Source organism: Hyla sarda, chromosome 4 (genome assembly GCF_029499605.1).
Source record: "Hyla sarda isolate aHylSar1 chromosome 4, aHylSar1.hap1, whole genome shotgun sequence".
Lineage (NCBI taxonomy): Eukaryota > Metazoa > Chordata > Amphibia > Anura > Hylidae > Hyla > Hyla sarda.
Genome location: NC_079192.1, coordinates 327,707,624 through 327,729,031, shown reverse-complemented (window position 1 = coordinate 327,729,031; position 21,408 = coordinate 327,707,624). Strand labels below are relative to the sequence as shown.

The 21,408-nt window shown below is 44.1% G+C and overlaps 2 protein-coding genes across 6 annotated transcripts in view; one reads left to right on the top strand and one right to left on the bottom strand.

The window, feature by feature from the left end:
* RAB24 (RAB24, member RAS oncogene family) overlaps positions 1 to 14,170 on the bottom strand; it is a 48,118-nt gene extending 33,948 nt beyond the window's left edge. Inside the window, exons 1-2 of one of the 4 annotated variants that reach the window (XM_056575033.1) lie at positions 14,032 to 14,170; positions 13,534 to 13,754 (exon numbers count right to left, since the gene is read on the bottom strand). In XM_056575033.1, the coding sequence (XP_056431008.1) occupies positions 13,534 to 13,650 (117 nt within the window). In that variant the 5' untranslated portion in view covers positions 13,651 to 13,754; positions 14,032 to 14,170. Of the gene's footprint in view, positions 1 to 13,533; positions 13,755 to 13,996 lie in introns of all 4 variants that reach the window. The other 3 variants (XM_056575032.1, XM_056575034.1, XM_056575031.1) reach the window with 3 other exon arrangements.
* On the top strand, positions 14,067 to 20,405 carry PRELID1 (PRELI domain containing 1). Of its 2 annotated transcripts, none has more exons than XM_056575035.1 (6): positions 14,067 to 14,206; positions 15,373 to 15,601; positions 17,751 to 17,976; positions 18,492 to 18,605; positions 19,461 to 19,539; positions 20,035 to 20,405. In XM_056575035.1, exons 2-6 carry the CDS (start codon positions 15,510 to 15,512, stop codon positions 20,172 to 20,174), a joined length of 651 nt encoding a protein of 216 aa, XP_056431010.1. In that variant the 5' UTR covers positions 14,067 to 14,206; positions 15,373 to 15,509; the 3' UTR covers positions 20,175 to 20,405. The 2 variants fall into 2 exon arrangements, with proteins under 2 accessions (XP_056431010.1, XP_056431011.1); XM_056575036.1 differs by lacking the exon at positions 14,067 to 14,206 and adding an exon at positions 14,365 to 14,388.
* Positions 20,406 to 21,408: the final 1,003 nt, after the last annotated feature.

The following is a 21,408-nucleotide window of genomic DNA, read 5'->3' as shown; positions in this document are numbered from 1 at the left end:
AAAGGTCTATTCACACAGCGGAATTTCCACCTGTGGAATTGCACCTCAAATTAAAGTCCATAGACTTCTATGGGGTTCCACACTCCCATTCACACTTCTGAATTTCCACTTGCGGAATTGGTGTGGAATCCGTGCAGAAATTCAGAGGTGTGAATAGGAGTTCGGAATCCCATAGAAGTCTATGGGCTTTAATTTGAGGCAGGACTCACAGGCTTCGTACTTGGCAGACAGTAGGCAATCAGCTGGCATCCTGCTGCCATGATAGGGGAAAGGGGGAGCATCATCATGGCAGTGACCACAGAGATAAATATATAGGGGGGATATCAATGCTTTTGTGTAGGATTTGGTGAAATATTTACGCAAATTTTTGAGCAATCATTTATTTGGCCAAAAAATTTTTCCTTTTGCACAAAAATGTTCAACTTTTTTTTTTTTTTTTTTTTTTTTTAACACCAGATTTACGGTGAAAACATTGATAAGTTGATTGAGTTTATTGTTCAAAGCGGACCTTTCAGCAGAAAAACATTGGTGTAGTCATGGGTGTAGAGCTATGGCTAGTCATCACGATTCTGGGCATACCTGTGATGTTCTAGTCAATTCACCTTTTTCAAGGGGAGGACAAAATCTAGACCCCCCCTCCCCCCATTTACCTTGCTTAAAAAATGTCATATAATTGACCAAAACATTGCACTCTGCATTTTCATGTCTATGTACCTATATCCTTTGTCTGGATACTTACATTGCATAGACGACACTGCACGCACTATGCACTTTGACATGTCATCCTTGATTTAAGATTGCACACATTTACAGCAATTTTGACAAATCCTACTAAAAATGTTGCACTGTAAAATGATAGTCTGTAGTGTACTGTGGATTTACACCTCTGTTTTCCTGTTGTCAGGTCCACTTTAGGTATGTTTGTTTTTTCCTGGACCAGGGATGTGGAAATCCTATCGCCCGACGCCCGAGACATGCAGTTCCGGGTGCCGGGCAGGTGAATTTCTATGACATTTAGCCCTGTTTTGGCAAGCAGGGCCTGACAGACAGTGATTGCATGGGGTAGCCGGAGGACTTACAGATCCATTGTAGAGGTAGCCAGAGGGCTTACCTCTGCTTCCATAGGGACCATGGCTCTGTCATTGATAGAGCCTGGTTGGACCGGGCTTTATCAATGGAGCGCAGAAAACACAGATCAATGTAGTTGTTTTTTTTTTAACTCTAGTTTCCCACATGTAGAAGCAGATACAGTTGTATACCACCTCAGCAATGCTCTCTGAGCTAAACAGCCTGAACTCCAGATTTTATATGAAAAAAGGTTTCTATGGAAAAGTGCCGGGACTGTCATTTATGAGGACAGAGGGGTGCAATGGGGATATATAGGGAGATGTATCAAAACCTGTTCAGAGGAAAGTGGACAAGTTGCTCAGATTACTTCATTTATTTTTAAAAAGGCCTCTGAAAAATGAAAGAAGCAATCTGAATGGATGCTATGGGCAATCCACTTCACTTTAACTCTGCACATGTTTTAATAAATCTCCACCATAGTGCCAAGATACTGGGATGTAAAATGATGGATGGGCTAATGTAGAAGGAAGTGTAGGGAGAGTCTGTGAAGAGAGGAAGCCCTCTCAGAAAGCATTACAGTACAAAACATCCTGTATGAGTAGAGGGGGGAGCAGTGGGAAAATGTCAGCATACAAGACATCCTGTATGTGGAAAGAGAGGTCCAGTGAGGAAGTGTCCAGACTAAGGCTGCGTTCACACGGCCATCTAGACCCCTCCCGTTCTTATCTCGTCAAAAATAAAAAAATAAAATTTTTAAATTAAAAACGGACAATAACGGATGTTATCATGGAGAAATGAGTCAGAAGGGACAAGCAAGGAGCTGGGTTATTGTAGTAAGAGGGACTGAAAAGGGTGCAAGGAAAAAGGCCACTTCTGGTTCTGAGCTCCCAAGCAAAATTGCCAAGATGGGTGATTGATTATGCGAGAGCCTCAGTATAAGAAGTGACAACCCTAGTGGATACTGGTCTCCCTAACAGCCAGGGGAACAGTCCAATAATAGTGTGAGGGATGGTAATGCAGGTAGGCAGTCCAACTAATAGTGTAGGGGATTCTAATCATGAAGGGGGGAGAGAATCCTTGAAGGGGTGGAGTATTTAAACTAGGTAAGTGGAGGGAGGACACTAGAGATGAGCGAACTTACAGTAAATTCGATTCGTCACAAACTTCTCGGCTCGGCAGTTGATGACTTATCCTGCATAAATTAGTTAAGCTTTCCGGTGCTCCGGTGGGCTGGAAAAGGTGGATACATTCCTAGGAAAGATTCTCCTAGGACTGTATCCACCTTTTCCAGCCCACGGGAGCACCTGAAAGCTGAACTAATTTACGCAGGATAAGTCATCAACTGCCGAGCCGAGAAGTTTGTGACGAATCGAATTTACTGTAAGTTCGCTCATCTCTAACTGTCACTTTAAGCATTTAATAACCCTGGGATGCTTTTACTTATAAATTTGATTCCGAGACAGTTTTTTCGTGACATATTCTACTTTATGTTCATGGTAAATTTTCGTTGATACTTACATAATTTCTTGGTGAAAAATTCCCAAATTTGATGGAAAAATTTGAAAATTTTGCATTTTTCTAACTTTGAAGCTCTCTGCTTGTAAGAAAATAGACATTCCAAATAAATTATACATTGATTCACAAATACAATAGGTCTACTTTATATTTGCATCATAAAGTTTAAATGTTTTTACTTTTGGAAGACATCAGAGGGCTTCAAAGTTCAGCAGCAATTGTCTACAAAATGTTCAAACATTTCAAAATTTTCAGTTCAGTTTTGAAGTGGATTTGAGGGGCCTTCATATTAGAAATACCCCATAAATGACCCAATTATAAAAACTGCACCCCTCAAAGTATTCAAAATGACATTCAGTAAGTGTGTTAAAGGGGTATTCCAGGATTTTTTTTTATTTGACTATGCTACAGGGGCTGTAAAGTTAGTGTAGTTTATAATATAGTGTCTGTACCTGTGTGTGATGGTTTTCTCACAATTCTTCTGTGATTTTCATCCCAATATTTATTTTTACTAGCATACAAAATGACTGCTGTCTCAGATTTTTCCCAGCTTGCAATGCGGTCGAGACCTGACTGACTAGTCAGATGATGACAGGGAGCCTGTCTGCTTCAATGGGTGGAGAGAGCAATCTGCAAGTAATGCAACAGAAAACCACAGGTCTGCAGCTCATTTATGTTTCACTGGGTGGGGTAGCTGATGTGTGGGAAGGAGGAAAATGGTATCATGGGATTTGTAGGCAAACGAGAAAACTGAAAACAGGAAATACAAGTTCACAGAAAGCTAGCCACACTGTTCTGGTAATCTCACAGCATAGCCATTTAGCCCAAGACAAGCGCAGATCCTTCCTAAGCATGTCCGTTACTGTCTGCCAGGTACGTACTAAAAATCACCTTATGCTGGATAACCCCTTTAACCCTTTAGGTGTTTCACAGGAATAGCAGCAAAGTGAAGGAGAAAATTCTAAATCTTCATTTTTTACACTCGCATGTTCTTGTAGACCCAGTTTTTGAATTTTTACAAGTGGTAATAGGAGAAAAAGCCCACCAAAATATGTAACCCAACTTCTCTCGAGAAGGAAATACCTCATATGTGTATGTCAAGTGTTCGGCGGGCGCAGTAGAGGGCTCAGAAGGGAAGGAGCGACAATGGGATTTTGGAAAGTGAATTTTGCTGAAATGGTTTTTGGGGGGCATGTCACATTTAGAAAGCCCCTATGGTGACAGAACAGCAGAAAACCCCACATGGCATACCATTTTGGAAACTACACCCCTCAAGGCACGTAACAAGGGGTACAGTTAGCCTTAAAACCCCACAGGTGTTTGATGACTTTTCGTTAAAATCGGATGTGTAAATGAAAAAAAAAAATTCACTAAAGTGCAGTTTTTTCCCCAAATTTACCATTTTTACAAAGGGTAATGGGAGAAAAGGCCCCCCAAAATTTGTAACCCCATCTCTTCTGAGTATGGAAATACCCGATGTTAGGACGTAAAATGCTCTGCGGGCGAACTACAATGCTCAGAAGAGAAGGAGCGCCATTGAGCTTTTGGAAAGAGAATTTGTTTGGAATGGTAGTCAGGGGCCATGTGCGTTTACAAAGCCCCCCCCCCCGTGGTGCCAGAACAGTGGACCCCCCCACATGTGACCCCATTTTGGAAATTACACCCCTCACAGAATTTAATGAGGGGTGCAGTGAGTATTTACACCCCACTGGCGTTGGACAGATCTTTGGAACAGTGGGCTGTGCAAATGAAAAATTAAATTTTTCATTTTCAAGGACCACTGTTCCAAAAATCTGTCAGACACCTGTGGGGCGCAAATGCTCACTGCACCCCTTAATACATTACATGAGGGGTGCAGTTTCCAAAATGGAGTCACATGTGGGGAGTCTATTGTTCTGGCATTATGGGGGCTTTGTAAACACACGTGGCCTTCAATTCCTGACAAATTTTCTCTTCAAAATCCCAATGGCGTTCCTTCTCTTCTGAGCTTTGTAGTTCGCCCGCAGAGAACTTTACATCCACATATGGGGTATTTTCTTACTCAGAAGAAATGGGGTTACAAATTTTGGGGGGCTTTTTTCCTATTTTCCATTGTGAAAATGAAAAATTTTGGGTACCACCAGCATTTTAGTGAAAACATTTTTTCTTCATTTTCCCATCCAAATTTAATGAAAATTTGGCAAACACATGTGGGGTGTTAAGGCTCACTATACCCCTTGTCACGTTCCGTGAGGAGTGTAGTTTCCAAAATGGGGTCACATGTGGGTATTTATGTTTTTGAATTTATGTCAGAACCGCTGTAAAATCAGCCACCCCTGTGCAAATCACCAATTTAGGCCTCAAATGTACATGGTGCGCTCTCACTCCTGAGCCTTGTTTTGCACCCGCAGAGCATTTTACGCCCACATATGGGCTATTTCCGTACTCAGGAGAAATTGTGTTACAAATTTTGGAGGTATGGGGCAACACCAGCATGTTAGTGTACAATTTTTAATTTTTTTACACTAACAGGCTGGCGTAGCCCAAAGTTTTCCTTTTCATAAGGGGTAAAAGGAGAAAAAGCCCCCCCAAAATTTGTAGTGCAATGTCTCCCGAGTACGGAAATACCCCATATGTGGCCCTAAACTGTTTCCTTGAAATACGACAGGGCTCCAAATTGAGAGAGCGCCATGCGCATTTGAGGACTCAATTAGGGATTGCATAGGGGTATTCGCCAGTGATTCCCAAACAGGGTGCCTCCAGCTGTTGCTAAACTCCTAGCATGCCTGGACAGTCAGTGGCTGTCCAGAAATGCTGGGAGTTGTTGTTTTGCAACAGCTGGAGGCTCCATTTTGGAAACCCTGCCGTAAAATATGTTTTTAATTTTTATTGGGGGGGGGGGCAGTGTAAAGGGGTGTATATGTAGTGTTTTACCCCTTATTTTGTGTTAGTGAAGTGTAGTGTTTTTGGGGTACATTCGCACTGGCGTGTTACAGTGAGTTTCCCGCTAGGAGTTTGCGCTGCAGCGAAAAATTTGCCGCAGCCCAAACTTGAAGCAGGAAACTGACTGTAAAGCTGACTGTGTGAGTGTACCCTGTACATTCACATGGGGGGGGGACAAACCTCCAGCTGTTTCAAAACAACAACTCCCAGCATGTACTGACAGACCATGCATGCTGGGAGTTGTACTTTTGCAACAGCTGGAAGCACACTGGTTGGAAAACCTTCAGTTAGGTTCTGTTACCGAACTCCGTATTTTCCAACCATTGTGCCTCCAACTGTTGCAAAACTACAACTCCCAGCATGTACTGATTGCCGAAGGGCATGCTGGGAGATGTAGTTATGCAACAGCTGGAGGTACTTAACTACAACTCCCAGCATGCCGAGACAGCTGTTTGGACATGCTGGGATTTGCAGTTTTGCAACATCTGGAGGGCTACAGTTTATAGACCATTGCACAGTGATCTCCAAACTGTGACCCTCCAGATGTTGCAAAACTACAAATCCCAGCATGCCCAGACAGCAAACAGCTGTTTGGGCATGCTGGAATATGTAGTTTTGCAAGATCTGGAGGGATACAGTTTAGAGACCACTGTATAGTGGTCTCAAACTGTAGCCCTCCAACTGTTGCAAAACTACATATTCCAGCATGCCCAAACAGCTGTCTGGGCATGCTGGGAGTTGTAGTTTTGCAACATCTAGAGGGCTACAGTTTAGAGACCACTTACCAACTTCCGTACGATCCAGGGAGCCGTCCTCTTCTGCCGCACGTCATCGCTGCCCACCGATCACCATCGCCCGCTGCCTCCGGATCGGTAAGTGGACTTCGGCGCCCGGTCCCCTTCACTTTCCCCGTTCTGCCCCACCTATTGTGGGTGGGCAGGACGGGGAAAATGAAAGTTAGCCCCCCCCCCCCCCGATCTGCTATTGGTTGTCGCTTCTGACGACCAATAGCAGGGATAGGAGGGGTGGCACCCCTGCCACCTCACTCCTATCGTTTCAGGGGGATCGTAGTTGTCTTAGACAACCGTGATTCCCCTTATATTTCGGGTCACCGGGTCACCATAGACCCGTATGACCCGGAATCGGGCAAATCGCAAGTGTGAATTCACTTGCTATTTGCGCCGATCGCCGACATGAGGGATCTGATGACCCCCCTGGGCATTTGCGCGGGGTGCCTGCTGATTGATATCAGTAGTCACCCAGGTATGCATACGCCCTTCGTCCCCAACAGGTTAAGAGCAGTGGATAAGGATATCAATGTGTTACAAACTAGAAGTGAAAACAAATGTACACTTAATAAATCACATTACTGATACTGAGTATGTGTAAAACTAGATGGCAATGTAAAATTTAGGTTCATAAATGCCAGAAGTCTACCAAGAAAAATAGGGGCAGCATGAGGCCTTGTTACTGGAGGAACACATTGATGTGGTTGCCGTCACCAAGACATGGCTAGACTCCTCACATAACTGGGCTGTCTGCAGGGGTTTACACTGTTTCGCAAGGATAGGACAAGCAGGAAAGGTGGAGGAGTATGTCTGCATGTTAGAAGTGATGTGAAAGATGCCATAGCGTGTGAGGATGTGAAATCCTTGTGGGTAGAACTACAAAAGGAGGGAAACACTGAAAAGATTATTTTTGGTGTAATCTATAGATCCCCAAAACCACTAAGGAGATAAATGTTCAGCTGCATACACAAATAGAGGGGGCTCCCCGGGCAGGTACAGTGGTAATAATGGGAGATTTTAACTATCCAGATATAGATTCGGCTAAAACTGAAGGGGAGAAAATTCCTAAATTTATTGCAGGATAATTTTATGGGCCAGTTTGTAGAGAACCCAACAAGATGTGACGCTCTATTGGATCTGGTCATTTCTAACAATGCAGAGCTGGTTGGGAATGTAACTGTGTGCGGACACCTTGGTAATAGCGACCACAATATAGTTACTTTTCGCTTAAAGTGTAGAAAACAAAGACATGTTGGGAGGGCAAGAACATATTTTAAAAAGGCAAATTTCCCTGGGCTGAGAGCTGCGCATCAGGTCATAGTCTGGGAGGGGTTGTTATCAAATACTGATACAGATGCTAGATGGGAGATTTTCAAATCAACACCAAAAACCTACTATACAGCTAAATGTATCCATATGGGGAACATGTATAAGCAATTAAAAATAAATGCTACATGGCTTACAACTGATGTTAAAATAAACAAAACAAAAAAGTAGCATTTAAAAAATACAAATCAGAGGAGTCATCTTTAGCCTTTAAAAACTACAAAGAGCTTAATAAAAATCTGTGTGTTAAAAAATAATAAAAAAAAATAAATTAAAAAAGGCAGTGTAAATGTGGACAAATAAAACAAAACAAAAAGATGGCCAAAGAGAAAACAGAGCAGCTGAATGGGTTCTATTTAGCTCTGTATATATACATAAAGAGGGAGAAGCCGATGCAGGTCGGGTCAGCGCTGATAATACATCATGTAATGTACTGTACTAGCCTAATGTAATGTATACTGTTCCGAATGCTGGAGCCGGAAGCTCGTGACGTCATAGCCCCGCCCCCTCATGATGTGACGTCATAAGGGGGCGGGTTATGGCGTCACGAGCTCCCGTCTCCAGCGTTCGGAACAGTATGTTCCAAACGCTGAGCAGTGGAGTACCCCTCTAACGTCCATTGTATGGAAGTTGATTAAAGGAATGGTGCCCGATTATAAGTCGTGTACCCCAAGGTTCAGTTCTGGGCGCGCTTTTTTTTCCCCCCACTTATTTATAATTGATCGCGGATGGGATAACAGCTCTATTTCTATCTTTGCAGATGAAACCAAGCTTTGAAGCACAGTACAGTCTATAGAAGACATGCATAAGTTACACACTGAATGTCTGGGTATCCACTAGGAAAATGAGGTTTTATGTGGATAACTGTAAAGTTATGTATGTGTGTACTAGAAACCTGCATGCAACAGAAGTCTCAGGGTTAGTAATAACCTGCAGCACCATGGGGGAGATTTACCAAAACCTGTCCAGTTGAAAAGTTGCAGAGTTGCCCATAGCAACCAATCCGATCGCTTCTTTCAGTTTTGAAATGGCTTGTGAAAAATGAAAGAAGCGATCTGATTGGTTGCTATGTGCAACTCAGCAACTTTTCCTCTGGACAGGTTTTGATAAATCTCCCCCCATGTGTCCTAGGGGGGAGTAATACTAGGGGGTGTACTCGTAGGTCATAGACTACAGGACAGCATTCTATGTCAAGAAGCAGCTTCTAAGGCTGGCAGGATATTGTCATGTATCAAATGAAGCATGGACTGGCAGGACAGGGACATAATACTCCCCCTTTATAGATCACTGGTACGGCCTCACCTGGAATATGCTGTTCGGTTTTGGGCACTGGTTAAGGCTGGTTTCATGAATAAATGGATAAAATAACTGATCACAACGGATCCTAACGTGTAGCCAATGTCAATTATTTTAAGGGACATTATATTGAAATAACGGTCATCTGTTATGATCCATTACTGTCCGCTAATTTTAACCTTTTACAATGTGACTTCCTGGTTGTGAGGCTTTACTGAGCTTACTCAATAGCAAAAACAGATCATAACGGAATATACAAATAACGGACACTAACGGGTGCCATTAGCTGTCATCCATAGACTTCAAGGTTACATTTTTAACCTCCGCTATACGTCCACTATTCTTCACGGGAGAGAAATGAGTGCATGCAGCCTATTGTCCCGTCAAAAGAACGGACTAGAAGTAAAACTGACTGCAACTGATGACAGCAGATGCTCAAAAGATCCCAATGACATTAATGGGATCCTCTGACAGCCCTTATCAGGAGTTATGAATAGAAGAGCATTACAGGGATCATTTACAGGTTGACAATGGCAGTGTGAAAGTGGCCTTATAAAAGGGACGTTATAGAGCTGGAAGGGTACAGAGACACGCAAAAAAACTAATAAGAGGCATGGAACATCTTAGCTATGAGGAAGGATTAAAGGAATAACAGTTTAGTCTTGCGAAGAGATGTTTAAGGGGATATGATTAACCATTTTAAGTATATAAACTGACCATACAAAAAATATGGGGAAAAACTGTTCCAGATAAAAGCATCTCAAAAGACAAGGGGGCACTGCCTTTGTCTGGAGAAATATATAGTGACAGAATATAGATATATGAGGGTAGAGGGGTACAGTGGGGATATAGATATATGAGGGTAGAGGGTACAGTGGGGATATAGATATATGAGGGTAGAGGGGTACAGTGGGGATATAGATATATGAGGGTAGAGGGTACAGTGGGGTATAGTGACAGGATATAGATAAATGAGGGTACAGTGGGGATATAGTGACAGGATATAGATATATGAGGGTAGAGGGGTACAGTGGGGATATAGTGACAGGATATAGATATATGAGGGTAGAGGGGTACAGTGGGGATATAGTGACAGGATATAGATATATGAGGGTAGAGGGGTACAGTGGGGATATAGTGACAGGATATAGATATATGAGGGTAGAGGGGTACAGTGGGGATATAGTGACAGGATATAGATATATGAGGGTAGAGGGGTACAGTGGGGATATAGATATGAGGGTAGAGGGTACAGTGGGGTATAGTGACAGGATATAGATATATGAGGGTGCAGTGGGGATATAGTGACAGGATATAGATATATGAGGGTAGAGGGGTACAGTGGGGATATAGTGACAGGATATAGATATATGAGGGTACAGTGGGGATATAGTGACAGGATATAGATATATGAGGGTAGAGGGGTACAGTGGGGTATAGTGACAGGATATAGATATATGAGGGTAGAGGAGTACAGTGGGGATATAGTGACAGGATATAGATATATGAGGGTAGAGGGGTACAGTGGGGATATAGTGACAGGATATAGCTATATGAGGGTAGAGGGGTACAGTGGGGATATAGATATATGAGGGTAGAGGGTACAGTGGGATATAGTGACAGGATATAGATATATGAGGGTAGAGGAGTACAGTGGGGATATAGTGACAGGATATAGATATGAGGGTAGAGGGTACAGTGGGATATAGTGACAGGATATAGATATATGAGGGTAGAGGAGTACAGTGGGGATATAGTGACAGGATATAGATATGAGGGTAGAGGGTACAGTGGGATATAGTGACAGGATATAGATATATGAGGGTAGAGGGGTACAGTTGGGATATAGATATATGAGGGTAGAGGGGTACAGTGGGGATATAGATGAGGGTAGAGGGGTACAGTGGGGATATAGATATATGAGGGTAGAGGGGTACAGTGGGGATATAGTGACAGGATATAGATATATGAGGGTAGAGGGGTACAGTGGGGATATAGTGACAGGATATAGATATATGAGGGTAGAGGGGTACAGTGGGGATATAGATATATGAGGGTAGAGGGTACAGTGGGAGATAGTGACAGGATATAGATATATGAGGGTAGAGGGGTACAGTGGGGATATAGTGACAGGATATAGATATATGAGGGTAGAGGGGTACAGTGGGGATATAGATATATGAGGGTAGAGGGGTACAGTTGGGATATAGATATATGAGGGTAGAGGGGTACAGTGGGGATATAGATGAGGGTAGAGGGGTACAGTGGGATATAGTGACAGGATATAGATATATGAGGGTAGAGGAGTACAGTGAGATATAGTGACAGGATATAGATATGAGGGTAGAGGGTACAGTGGGGATATAGATATGAGGGAAGAGGGGTACAGTGGGGATATAGTGACAGGATATAGATATGAGGGTAGAGGGGTACAGTGGGGATATAGATATATGAGGGTAGAGGGGTACAGTGGGGATATAGATATATGAGGGTAGAGGAGTACAGTGGGATATAGTGACAGGATATAGATATATGAGGGTAGAGGGGTACAGTGGGGATATAGATATGAGGGTAGAGGGGTACAGTGGGGATATAGATATATGAGGGTAGAGGGGTACAGTGGGGATATAGATATATGAGGGTAGAGGGGTACAGTGGGGATATAGATATATGAGGGTACAGTGGGATATAGTGACAGGATATAGATATATGAGGGTAGAGGGGTACAGTGGGATATAGTGACAGGATATAGATATATGAGGGTAGAGTGGGGATATAGTGACAGGATATAGATATATGAGGGTAGAGGGGTACAGTGGGGATATAGATATATGAGGGTAGAGGATACAGTGGGGATATAGATATATGAGGGTACAGTGGGATATAGTGACAGGATATAGATATATGAGGGTAGAGGGTACAGTGGGATATAGTCACAGGATATAAATATATGAGGATAGAGGGGTACAGTGGGGATATAGTGACAGGATATAGATATATGAGGATAGAGGGGTACAGTGGGGATATAGTGACAGGATATAGATATATGAGGGTAGAGGGGTACAGTGGGATATAGTGACAGGATATAGATATATGAGGGTAGAGGGTACAGTGGGATATAGTGACAGGATATAGATATATGAGGGTAGAGGGTAGAGTGGGATATAGTGACAGGATATAGATATATGAGGGTAGAGGGTAGAGTGGGATATAGTGACAGGATATAGATATATGAGGGTAGAGGGTAGAGTGGGGATATAGTGACAGGATATAGATATATGAGGGTAGAGGGTACAGTGGGATATAGTGACAGGATATAGATATATGAGGGTAGAGGGTACAGTGGGGATATAGATATGAGGGTAGAGGGGTACAGTGGGGATATAGATATATGAGGGTAGAGGGGTACAGTGGGGATATAGATATGAGGGTAGAGGGGTACAGTGGGGATATAGATATGAGGGTAGAGGGGTACAGTGGGGATATAGATATGAGGGTAGAGGGGTACAGTGGGGATATAGATATATGAGGGTAGAGGGGTACAGTGGGGATATAGATATATGAGGGTAGAGGGTACAGTGGGGATATAGATATGAGGGTAGAGGGGTACAGTGAGGATATAGATATGAGGGTAGAGGGGTACAGTGGGGATATAGATATGAGGGTAGAGGGGTACAGTGGGAATATAGATATGAGGGTAGAGGGGTACAGTGGGGATATAGATATGAGGGTAGAGGGGTACAGTGGGGATATAGATATGAGGGTAGAGGGGTACAGTGGGGATATAGATATGAGGGTAGAGGGGTACAGTGGGGATATAGATATGAGGGTAGAGGGGTACAGTGGGGATATAGATATGAGGGTAGAGGGGTACAGTGGGGATATAGATATGAGGGTAGAGGGGTACAGTGGGGATATAGATATATGAGGGTAGAGGGGTACAGTGGGGATATAGATATGAGGGTAGAGGGGTACAGTGAGGATATAGATATGAGGGTAGAGGGGTACAGTGGGGATATAGATATGAGGGTAGAGGGGTACAGTGGGGATATAGATATGAGGGTAGAGGGGTACAGTGGGGATATAGATATGAGGGTAGAGGGGTACAGTGGGGATATAGATATGAGGGTAGAGGGGTACAGTGGGGATATAGATATGAGGGTAGAGGGGTACAGTGGGGATATAGATATGAGGGTAGAGGGGTACAGTGGGGATATAGATATGAGGGTAGAGGGGTACAGTGGGGATATAGATATGAGGGTAGAGGGTACAGTGGGGATATAGATATGAGGGTAGAGGGGTACAGTGGGGATATAGATATGAGGGTAGAGGGGTACAGTGGGGATATAGATATGAGGGTAGAGGGGTACAGTGGGGATATAGATATGAGGGTAGAGGGGTACAGTGGGATATACATTGGGATTAAGCATGAGGGAAGGGCTGGTGCAGTGAGGCAGTGACGGGACAGTGGGGGCAGGGAGAGCTCCGAGAAGGTGTCAGGATAAGGGTTCGGTTCCGGTGCCGGTGTCGGTGTAGTGCCTACGGCTCCCGGGTGCCTGTGTACCGGCAGAGTCTTGTCGGGAAGCAGTGATAGGACTCCGGGGTCTCCGGCACTTACGTTCTGGTAGGGTCCCTGTAAGAAGCGGTGATGCACGTATCTTTCCACCAGGCTGGTCTTCCCCACAGACTCCTTCCCCAGCATCACCACCTTGGCATCGACCCGCTGCCCGCTCATGTTGTGTAACGTGAGGGCGACCAAGCAGAGGTAGAGCCGGCAGCGGATACGTCATCTGCCAGCCAGGACAGTCATTGGCTAGGGCCGGGTATTCAGGAGCGATGCTGGAAAGGAGATGACAGGTAGAGATGAGAATGCGGGTGAGCTCAGCAGGTGATCTGCCACCCTGCCCTCCACGTCTAGAACGTCCCCTATGGACGCGCCGGGTACAACACGTCGCTCACTGTCCACAGTGTCGCTCACGCCGCTGCACCTGCTCCCGTGACATGTCGTCTGTTATTCTCTACGGGGCCCAGTCTGTCACCAATCCAATAGCCCCGCCCTATCGTCAAAAAGGCACACCCACATGTCTCATGACTACCCAATGCCTGTGCACGTTACCGCCCACTCTTCATTAGACTCCGCCTATTCCAATTGTTTCCGGACGTGACGCCAGAATATGCTGCTGCTGCTAGGTCACGTGATGTCCGATCAGCCGCCTTCCCTTCCGGAAGTTCAGGGCGCTGAGCAGCAACCTCATGGCGGCCGACAGGAGCTGAGTCCTTGCATGGGGCAGGTAAGAGAGTACGCGGGACGGGCGCCAGTGTGTATGTGGTGAGGAGAGGACGGAGGAGCAGGCGCTGGGCATGCGCTGTTCTCTCCTTGTGTGGCCGTTCAATGACTACAGCTGTGACGTGCACTGGCCGTGCCCTCTACTCCATGACAGCTGTATCCTTCACTTATATTTCACGTGTACATGTGAGTAAACACGTTCCTGCACCGGTGGCTTATACCGGGGAATAATAGATGACATTCACATGAAGATCCTGTCATTAGCAGATTTCTAGAGAAGTGGTCACCAAACTGTGGACCGTCAGCTGTTGCAAAACTACAACTCCCAGCATGCCCGGACAGCCTTCGGCTGTCCGGGCATGCTGGGAGTTGTAGTTTTGCAACAACTTGGAAACGACCGCACTTCATAAAGCCATATAGAATCTAGTGATTCCCTTCATGTCATGGGATGTATCCAGGATAAACAGAAACTGACGCAGATGTGATTACATATATATTGGTGTTTCAGTTGTGATCATTTCTTCAAGAATGACAACAGGAAGGGCGGCCATATTGGTTGTCACTTCAAGTCCTCTAACCAGGAACCCTAAAAACCAGCTGTTACTATGTCAGTGTTTCCCAACCAGGGAGCCTCCAGATGTTGCAAAACTCCAACTCCCAGCCAAAGGCAGTCCAGGCATGCTGGTAGTTGTAGATTCGCAACACGTGGAGGCACCCTGGTTGGGAAACACTATTCTATGTGTACAGCGACAGGCTGCAAACCAGTCCTTACAGCTACAGATCGCTGAGTTGCTGTCCCTGAATCATGGAACTGCAACCATATGTTCATCTTAGATGTATTTCTGCCATTTGTGGGGTCGCGGACACTTACAAGTCGCACCATGACTGATTCAGGGAGAGCAACGCAGCAATCTTTGGCCACATGACTATGTTGCGATCAAAGCCGCCAAGTAGTCGTGGTCTGAAGGATAAAATGTGCTGACAGGGGGAAGATTTGTCATCTACCAGAGGGGGGTGCTGTATTGGTAAGCAGCTGTCTGCATTGGCTAATGCAGAAGACAACCTCGGTGATGTCAATAACCCCTCATATGCCGCTGCTGTTTACTTGTCATATACAGTATTACTTGTACTGGGTTATTATAATGCATATCTTGTCTTCCTTGTGCCCAGTCCCCGCACTAGGACGCACGCACGGCCTCACGCTGGATTCAGACGGTTTCCTAAGGTGACTTTCTCACCGCATCACTGCCGTCCTCTAATGGTTTCCTGAACCCATCGTACTTGGTGCAGTGATTCTTCTGGGAACAATGGTGAAGTATTTTCTAGGCTTGAACGAGCTGAAGAGCTCATGGGACCAAGTGTTTACGGCTTTTTGGCAGCGCTATCCCAACCCCTACAGGTAAGATGGGTGAATTATCTGGTGTGTCACCATCTGGAAAAGTAGTGACTACTATTGATTAGTGAAAGCTGTGCGCTCCTGTATGTTACTGGAGTGTATATTATTATTTATTATTATTTATTTATATAATATTTTTTTTTTTTGCCCTAGTAAAATGTCTAACCCCTGACAGGTGATGCCGGACATGTTGAATTTTAATTGTCTTAAGGATAAATTGCTACCAGGGCTATCTGACAGCGATTAACTCCTTCTCTTCCCCATTGAGAACACATGAATGTTCAGCTGTGCCAAACTGTGTGTATGGTGAAATCAGGAGACGTAGGGTTTGGCAAACGGCAATTGAAGGTGTGTGTGGCCACCTTTAAGTGTAAGGCTGGATTCACATAATATGTTTGCATCTTTACACCTGTATTATGGCAACAAATCCTGGCCCCACGGCAGGTTTAATGATCCCAACTGGCTGCATTATAGATCAGTGTAAATCCAGCCTGGCAGTAAGGGTCTAGTCACATCAGGTTTGAGCGATCTGCCTATCTGTAGGGCTTTTCATTTAAGAGCAGGGATGGGTCTCCAGCTACGGGTGTGCTATTTCCAAATGAGACTCTCCAGGGACCCTGATCTGTGGTTCTTGTGACTGACTGATTTTACAGTCTGGAGAGCAAATTGTTTTCAGTCTGCTCAAAGATGCGACATGAGGCAGTAAACCATCTGTGGCAACATATAGCCCTTGCAACGAATTCTAGACCAAGCTGTTTTGAGGCAGGAATGGCAGATGGGGTTCCTCAGAAGTGAAATTTTTTTATGGGTTTTGCTACTATATAAAAGATATCCAGTGCTTAAAAACTTATCCCCTATCCTAAGGATAGGGGATAAGTTTCAGATCGCGGGGGGTCCTATCGCTGGGGCCCCGGCAGCCCGCGGGAAGGGGGCGTGTTGACAACCACACAAAGCGGCGGCTGACACGCCCCCTCAAAACTCTATGGCAGACCCGGAGCGCTGCCTTCGGCAATATCCGGCTCTGCCATAGCGATGTATTGAGGGGGCGTGTCAGTCGCCGATTCGTGCGGTGGTCGACACCCACTGTCTGGCCAGCGAGCCGGGGCTCCGTACAGGAGATCACAGGGGGCCCCAACGGTCGGACCCCCTGCTATCTGAAACTTATCCCTTATCCTTAGGATAGGGGATACGTTTTCAGCACTGGACTACCCCTTTTAAAGTGTACCTGTCGTCAACAAAAACTTTTGATATAATGTAGATAATACAAATATATATATATATATATATATATATATATATATATATATAATGTGTGTGTGTGTGTGTATTTGTAATATACATTGGTTTAAAATTGTGTATTTTTTGGGTGAAAAAAAATGCTGACCCTGCAGCTATTGCCTGTATGTCTCTATGAGGAGTCCAAAAACAGGAAGTGTGGCAGGACAAGCAGGGCTCTGTGCAGACTCCTGGCTTGTCAATCATCCTGGTGTATGAGCCAGGAGCCCGGCTTGCCCTCGGTGCACACAGGCAATAGCTGCAGGGACAAAAATATACACATTTTTTAACCAATGTATATTACAAATATCCTATAATGTATACATGGTATTATCTACATTATATAAAAAGTTCTCTCCCTCGTTTTTCTGGCAATCTTACGTAGTATATTGAACCTTCTGTTAGGGTAGGTTCACATACATCAGCCTTTGCATAAACTTCTTTAAAGGGGTACTCCGCTGGCCAGTTTTCTTAACATTTTGTTTGGCTGTCACGGCCCTCCCATAGACTTGCAGTGAGGGGGCATGGCCTGAAGACACGAGGGGGCATAGTCGGCCCCGCGGTGCGCACACAGCGTTCGGAACTAAATGTTCCGAATGCTGGCCAGTGGAGTACCCCTTTAACTTAAATTTCAGCAACAAATCTCACACATATGGATTCACCCTTAGGAATCCAAATTGACATTCTGTGTTGGAAACTAGTGCCAGGCCATCAGACTTTCTAGATTTGGATACCAGATGTAAGGATTTTCTATTTTCTGTGTATACACTAGGTAACTTTTTTTTTTTTATTGTAAAGCAGTTGAAACACAGTTTTTATTTGGTTTTAATGAACTACATTTGATTGATATATATTTTCTTTCCTTATGGCCGAGAAGCAAACATGTCCTGACCGAAGACATTCTATACCGTGAGGTAACCAGTGACCACAAGCTGCTGACCAGGAGGCTACTAACAAAGACCAATCGCCTGCCGCGGTGGGCAGAGCGCTTTTTCCCGGCTAACGTGGCACACGCTGTGTATGTTTTAGAAGACTCCATAATTGATCTCCATAAGAAAAGCTTGACCACCTATACCTGGAACATTAACCACAGCACTGTCATGGTAATAGACCCAATATGGTTTTTAGAGTGTGTACTTAAAGGGGTACACTGCTGGAAAACATTTTTCTTTAAATCAACTGGTGCCAGAAAGTTAAACAGATTTGTAAATTACTTCTATTTAAAAATCTGAATCCTTCCAGTACTTATCAGCTGCTATTTGCTCCACAGGAGCTTTTCTGTCTGATCAGTGCTCTGCTGACACCTCTGTCCATGTCAGGAACTGTCCAGAGCAGGATAGGTTTGCTATGGGGATTTGCTCCTACTCTGGACAGTTCCTGACATGGACAGAGGTGTTGAAGAGAGCACTGTGGTCAGACAGAAAGGAAATAAAAAAAGAAATGAACTTCCTTTTGGAGCAAATAGCAGCTGATAAGTACTGGAAGGATTAAGATTTTTACATAGAAGTCATTTACAAATCTGTTTAATTTTCGAGCACCAGTTGATTTAAATAAATGTTTTCAAGCAGAATACCCCTTTAAGTACCATGTATATTTATCCCTTTTCCTTACCTTGCAGTCTGTGGAGGAACGCTGCGTATACTGTGAAAATCCAGAGAACAAATATTGGACCGAGATTAGAAGAGAGGCTTGGGTGTCCTCTAAAGTATTTGGTTTTAGTAGACCAATACAGGTGAGATAAGGTGGACTAAGCCGGTGATGTGATGCTTATAAAATGCATGACGGGTTATTCCTTAAAAACCCTGGTCATACAGGATTGATTCAATTATGTGCATCCTAAGCCAAGAAGTGATTAAGACAATAGGGCTTTATAGTGGACCTGTCAGCCATTTTGAGCAATTATAAAAATGCTAACAGGCCTATACAGGGGTTAGGGAGGGGAGGCCAACCATAGCTGATGTCTCGGTCATTTAACTTACGTGATCAAGTAAAGCTTTGTTGGAGCTCAAGGCCACTGTTGCAAGAGGTATATTCTTCTTGGTGCCCAGGGCCCTCTGTTTTGAGAATGCTCCTGGCCCCTCCTTTCAGCTGTGGTTGATAGCTCTCCTGTCCAATCATGAGACTACTAGAGCTATCAGTTATAGCAAGAGGAGGGGCCAGGACTACTTAGTACATACACCTAAAAAGAAGAGCCCACTTCCTGGGCACTTGTTGCGGCCGGAAGCTTCAACACCTTTTTTTCTGGTATGCAAGTTGCATAACCAAGACATCAGGTATGTTTGGACTCCCCAACCTCAGTATAGGGATGTCAGACAGATAGGGAGGAAACATGCATGCTGTGGCTTGGCACTGCCTTCTTGACACTTGAGCATTATATAGAGCTGACAGACTGTCTTAGACATCTGAACCATACTGTTATCCATTGTGTATGGGAGGCCTCATCACTGTCACATAAGAGGGGATAACTGGGTGACTTCTGTTTTTTTGGGGGGCCTAAAAGTACAAGAATAATAGAAACAGCACAGTGAACTATTCATCAAAATGTCAAAACTTCATAAATTTACCTCTTAACCTTCTTTTTTTCCAGGAGTTTGGCCTGGCTAGGTTTAAGAGTAACGTTACCAAGGCAATGAAAGGCTATGAATACATCTTGGCAAAAATGCAAGGTAAGTGGGCAAGACCCATCCAGCTGTTATAGAATCTCTTCTGCTATGCTTACCAGTGCAGTTTGCAATGTCTGAGTCATAAGAAAGGAAGGAGGTCACGTGAAAGGTAATGGTAGTAAACAAGTGAGCCATAGGATTTGTGCTAATAACATGTCATCATTCATTCCAGGGATAAGGAGGTAACTCAGAATCTTATAGTATATTACACTGGAGTATATAAAGTGTGTGTATATTTCAGGCACTCCTCTGGTATGAACATTAAACAGGAGGTGACATGTGTCAGACAGTAAGGTGTTCTATTGATTTGCTATTACCCTACAGTTAGTCTAAATATGTCCATTGTGTTGTAGGAACCACCTTTTTAGTGCCACATGCACCTTACAGGAACATCTATAGCTCTTAGTAGAACCAGTGGTGGTGGTTGTGCTTCATTTTAGGTAATATATCCCATGCAAAGGAAGCTAAGAATATATATTTATTTTTATTCTTTTTCAGGCGATACACCTGCCAGGACACTAGTGGAAACTGCAAAGGAGGCAACGGAAAAAGCAAAGGAGACAGCCCTTGCAGCAAAGGAGAAGGCCAAAGACTTGGCCAATAAGGCAGCTACCAGTAAGAAGCAACAGTATGTGTGACCTTCCTTGCGCTGCCTTTCTAAATTCTAGATCACTACACCAAAGGCCCTAGAGGCTGGCAGTGTTGCTGGGTTCATAGATCATCTGAACCAAATCATCCTTCCTATAGTTCAGTCAACTCTTTATCACATTGAACTGAAGAACACTTGAATGTTAACATGAGCAAAAAATGACAGACAATTACTATTTTCTAAGCTTTATTTATGATTAAAGAATGATCTGAATATCCTATTAAGTATCTTTCTTCTTGCCTAGGATAGGAAAAAGCACCTTTTTATGTAATGTTGGTCTGCAGCAGAAAACTCTGTGTCTCTCTCTGTGCACTTAAAAAATGACATCTTATCTTTATTCTGTAGGTCTATATGGCTACAAGGATAACCAATGTTGTGTAGGTTTTATTTTACTACTTAAAAATTATAACTACATGCACCAAAATTAGTATGTTTAAAATGGTCATTTTCTGACCCCTGTAACTAATTATTTTTCGCATACAGGGCTATAAGAAGGCTCATTTGTGGTCTAGTTTTTATCTGTACCATATTTGTTTTTGGTGGAACTTTTTGATCGTGATCAACTTTGATAGCGGCGCCTAAAAGGTTAATGCCAGGCATCGGCCCGATTGGTGGTGCCCAGCATTAACCTTGGGTCCTGGCAGCTGATAGCAGTTGGAACCCACTGGGTTTGAAGTGTGCTCACCCGGTAACGGGTCCACGGTGTACAGGTACGGCCTGCGTCCTTAACAGGTTAAATCTTAGCTTAAATGGCCATGATCTCTATAAGAAGGGGAAGACCTAAGGAAAGAGCTTCTACTGTCGCAACTCTCCTGAGCCCTTGTATCTTTTTCATGGTAAAAACTTCCCCCCCAGTATAGCACAATTTCCAAATTTTAGGCCCATATTTGCTATAGCCTGGAAGACACAGGTTACACTAGGCAGTACAGTGGCCAAGGCAGCCGTTCCACAATCAGCAAAATTTTCGTGGATTTGCCTTTTTCTGATGAACAGGACTAGTGCACCGAACTTCGCCAAGGATGGTATGGTTGCCTCGGCAACTGTACTGCCCTAGGTGGCCTGTGTCTCCCCATGCTAGAGCTGAAGATCGCACAGGCTCGAAACTTGGGATTTGTGCTTTAATTGATAGATTAAAGCACAATTTAATTGTCTGATCATTGTGGGTTCTAAGCTCATGCTGGTTGTTAAACGGGAGTACTGGTACCTTATATGTATCTGTCCTT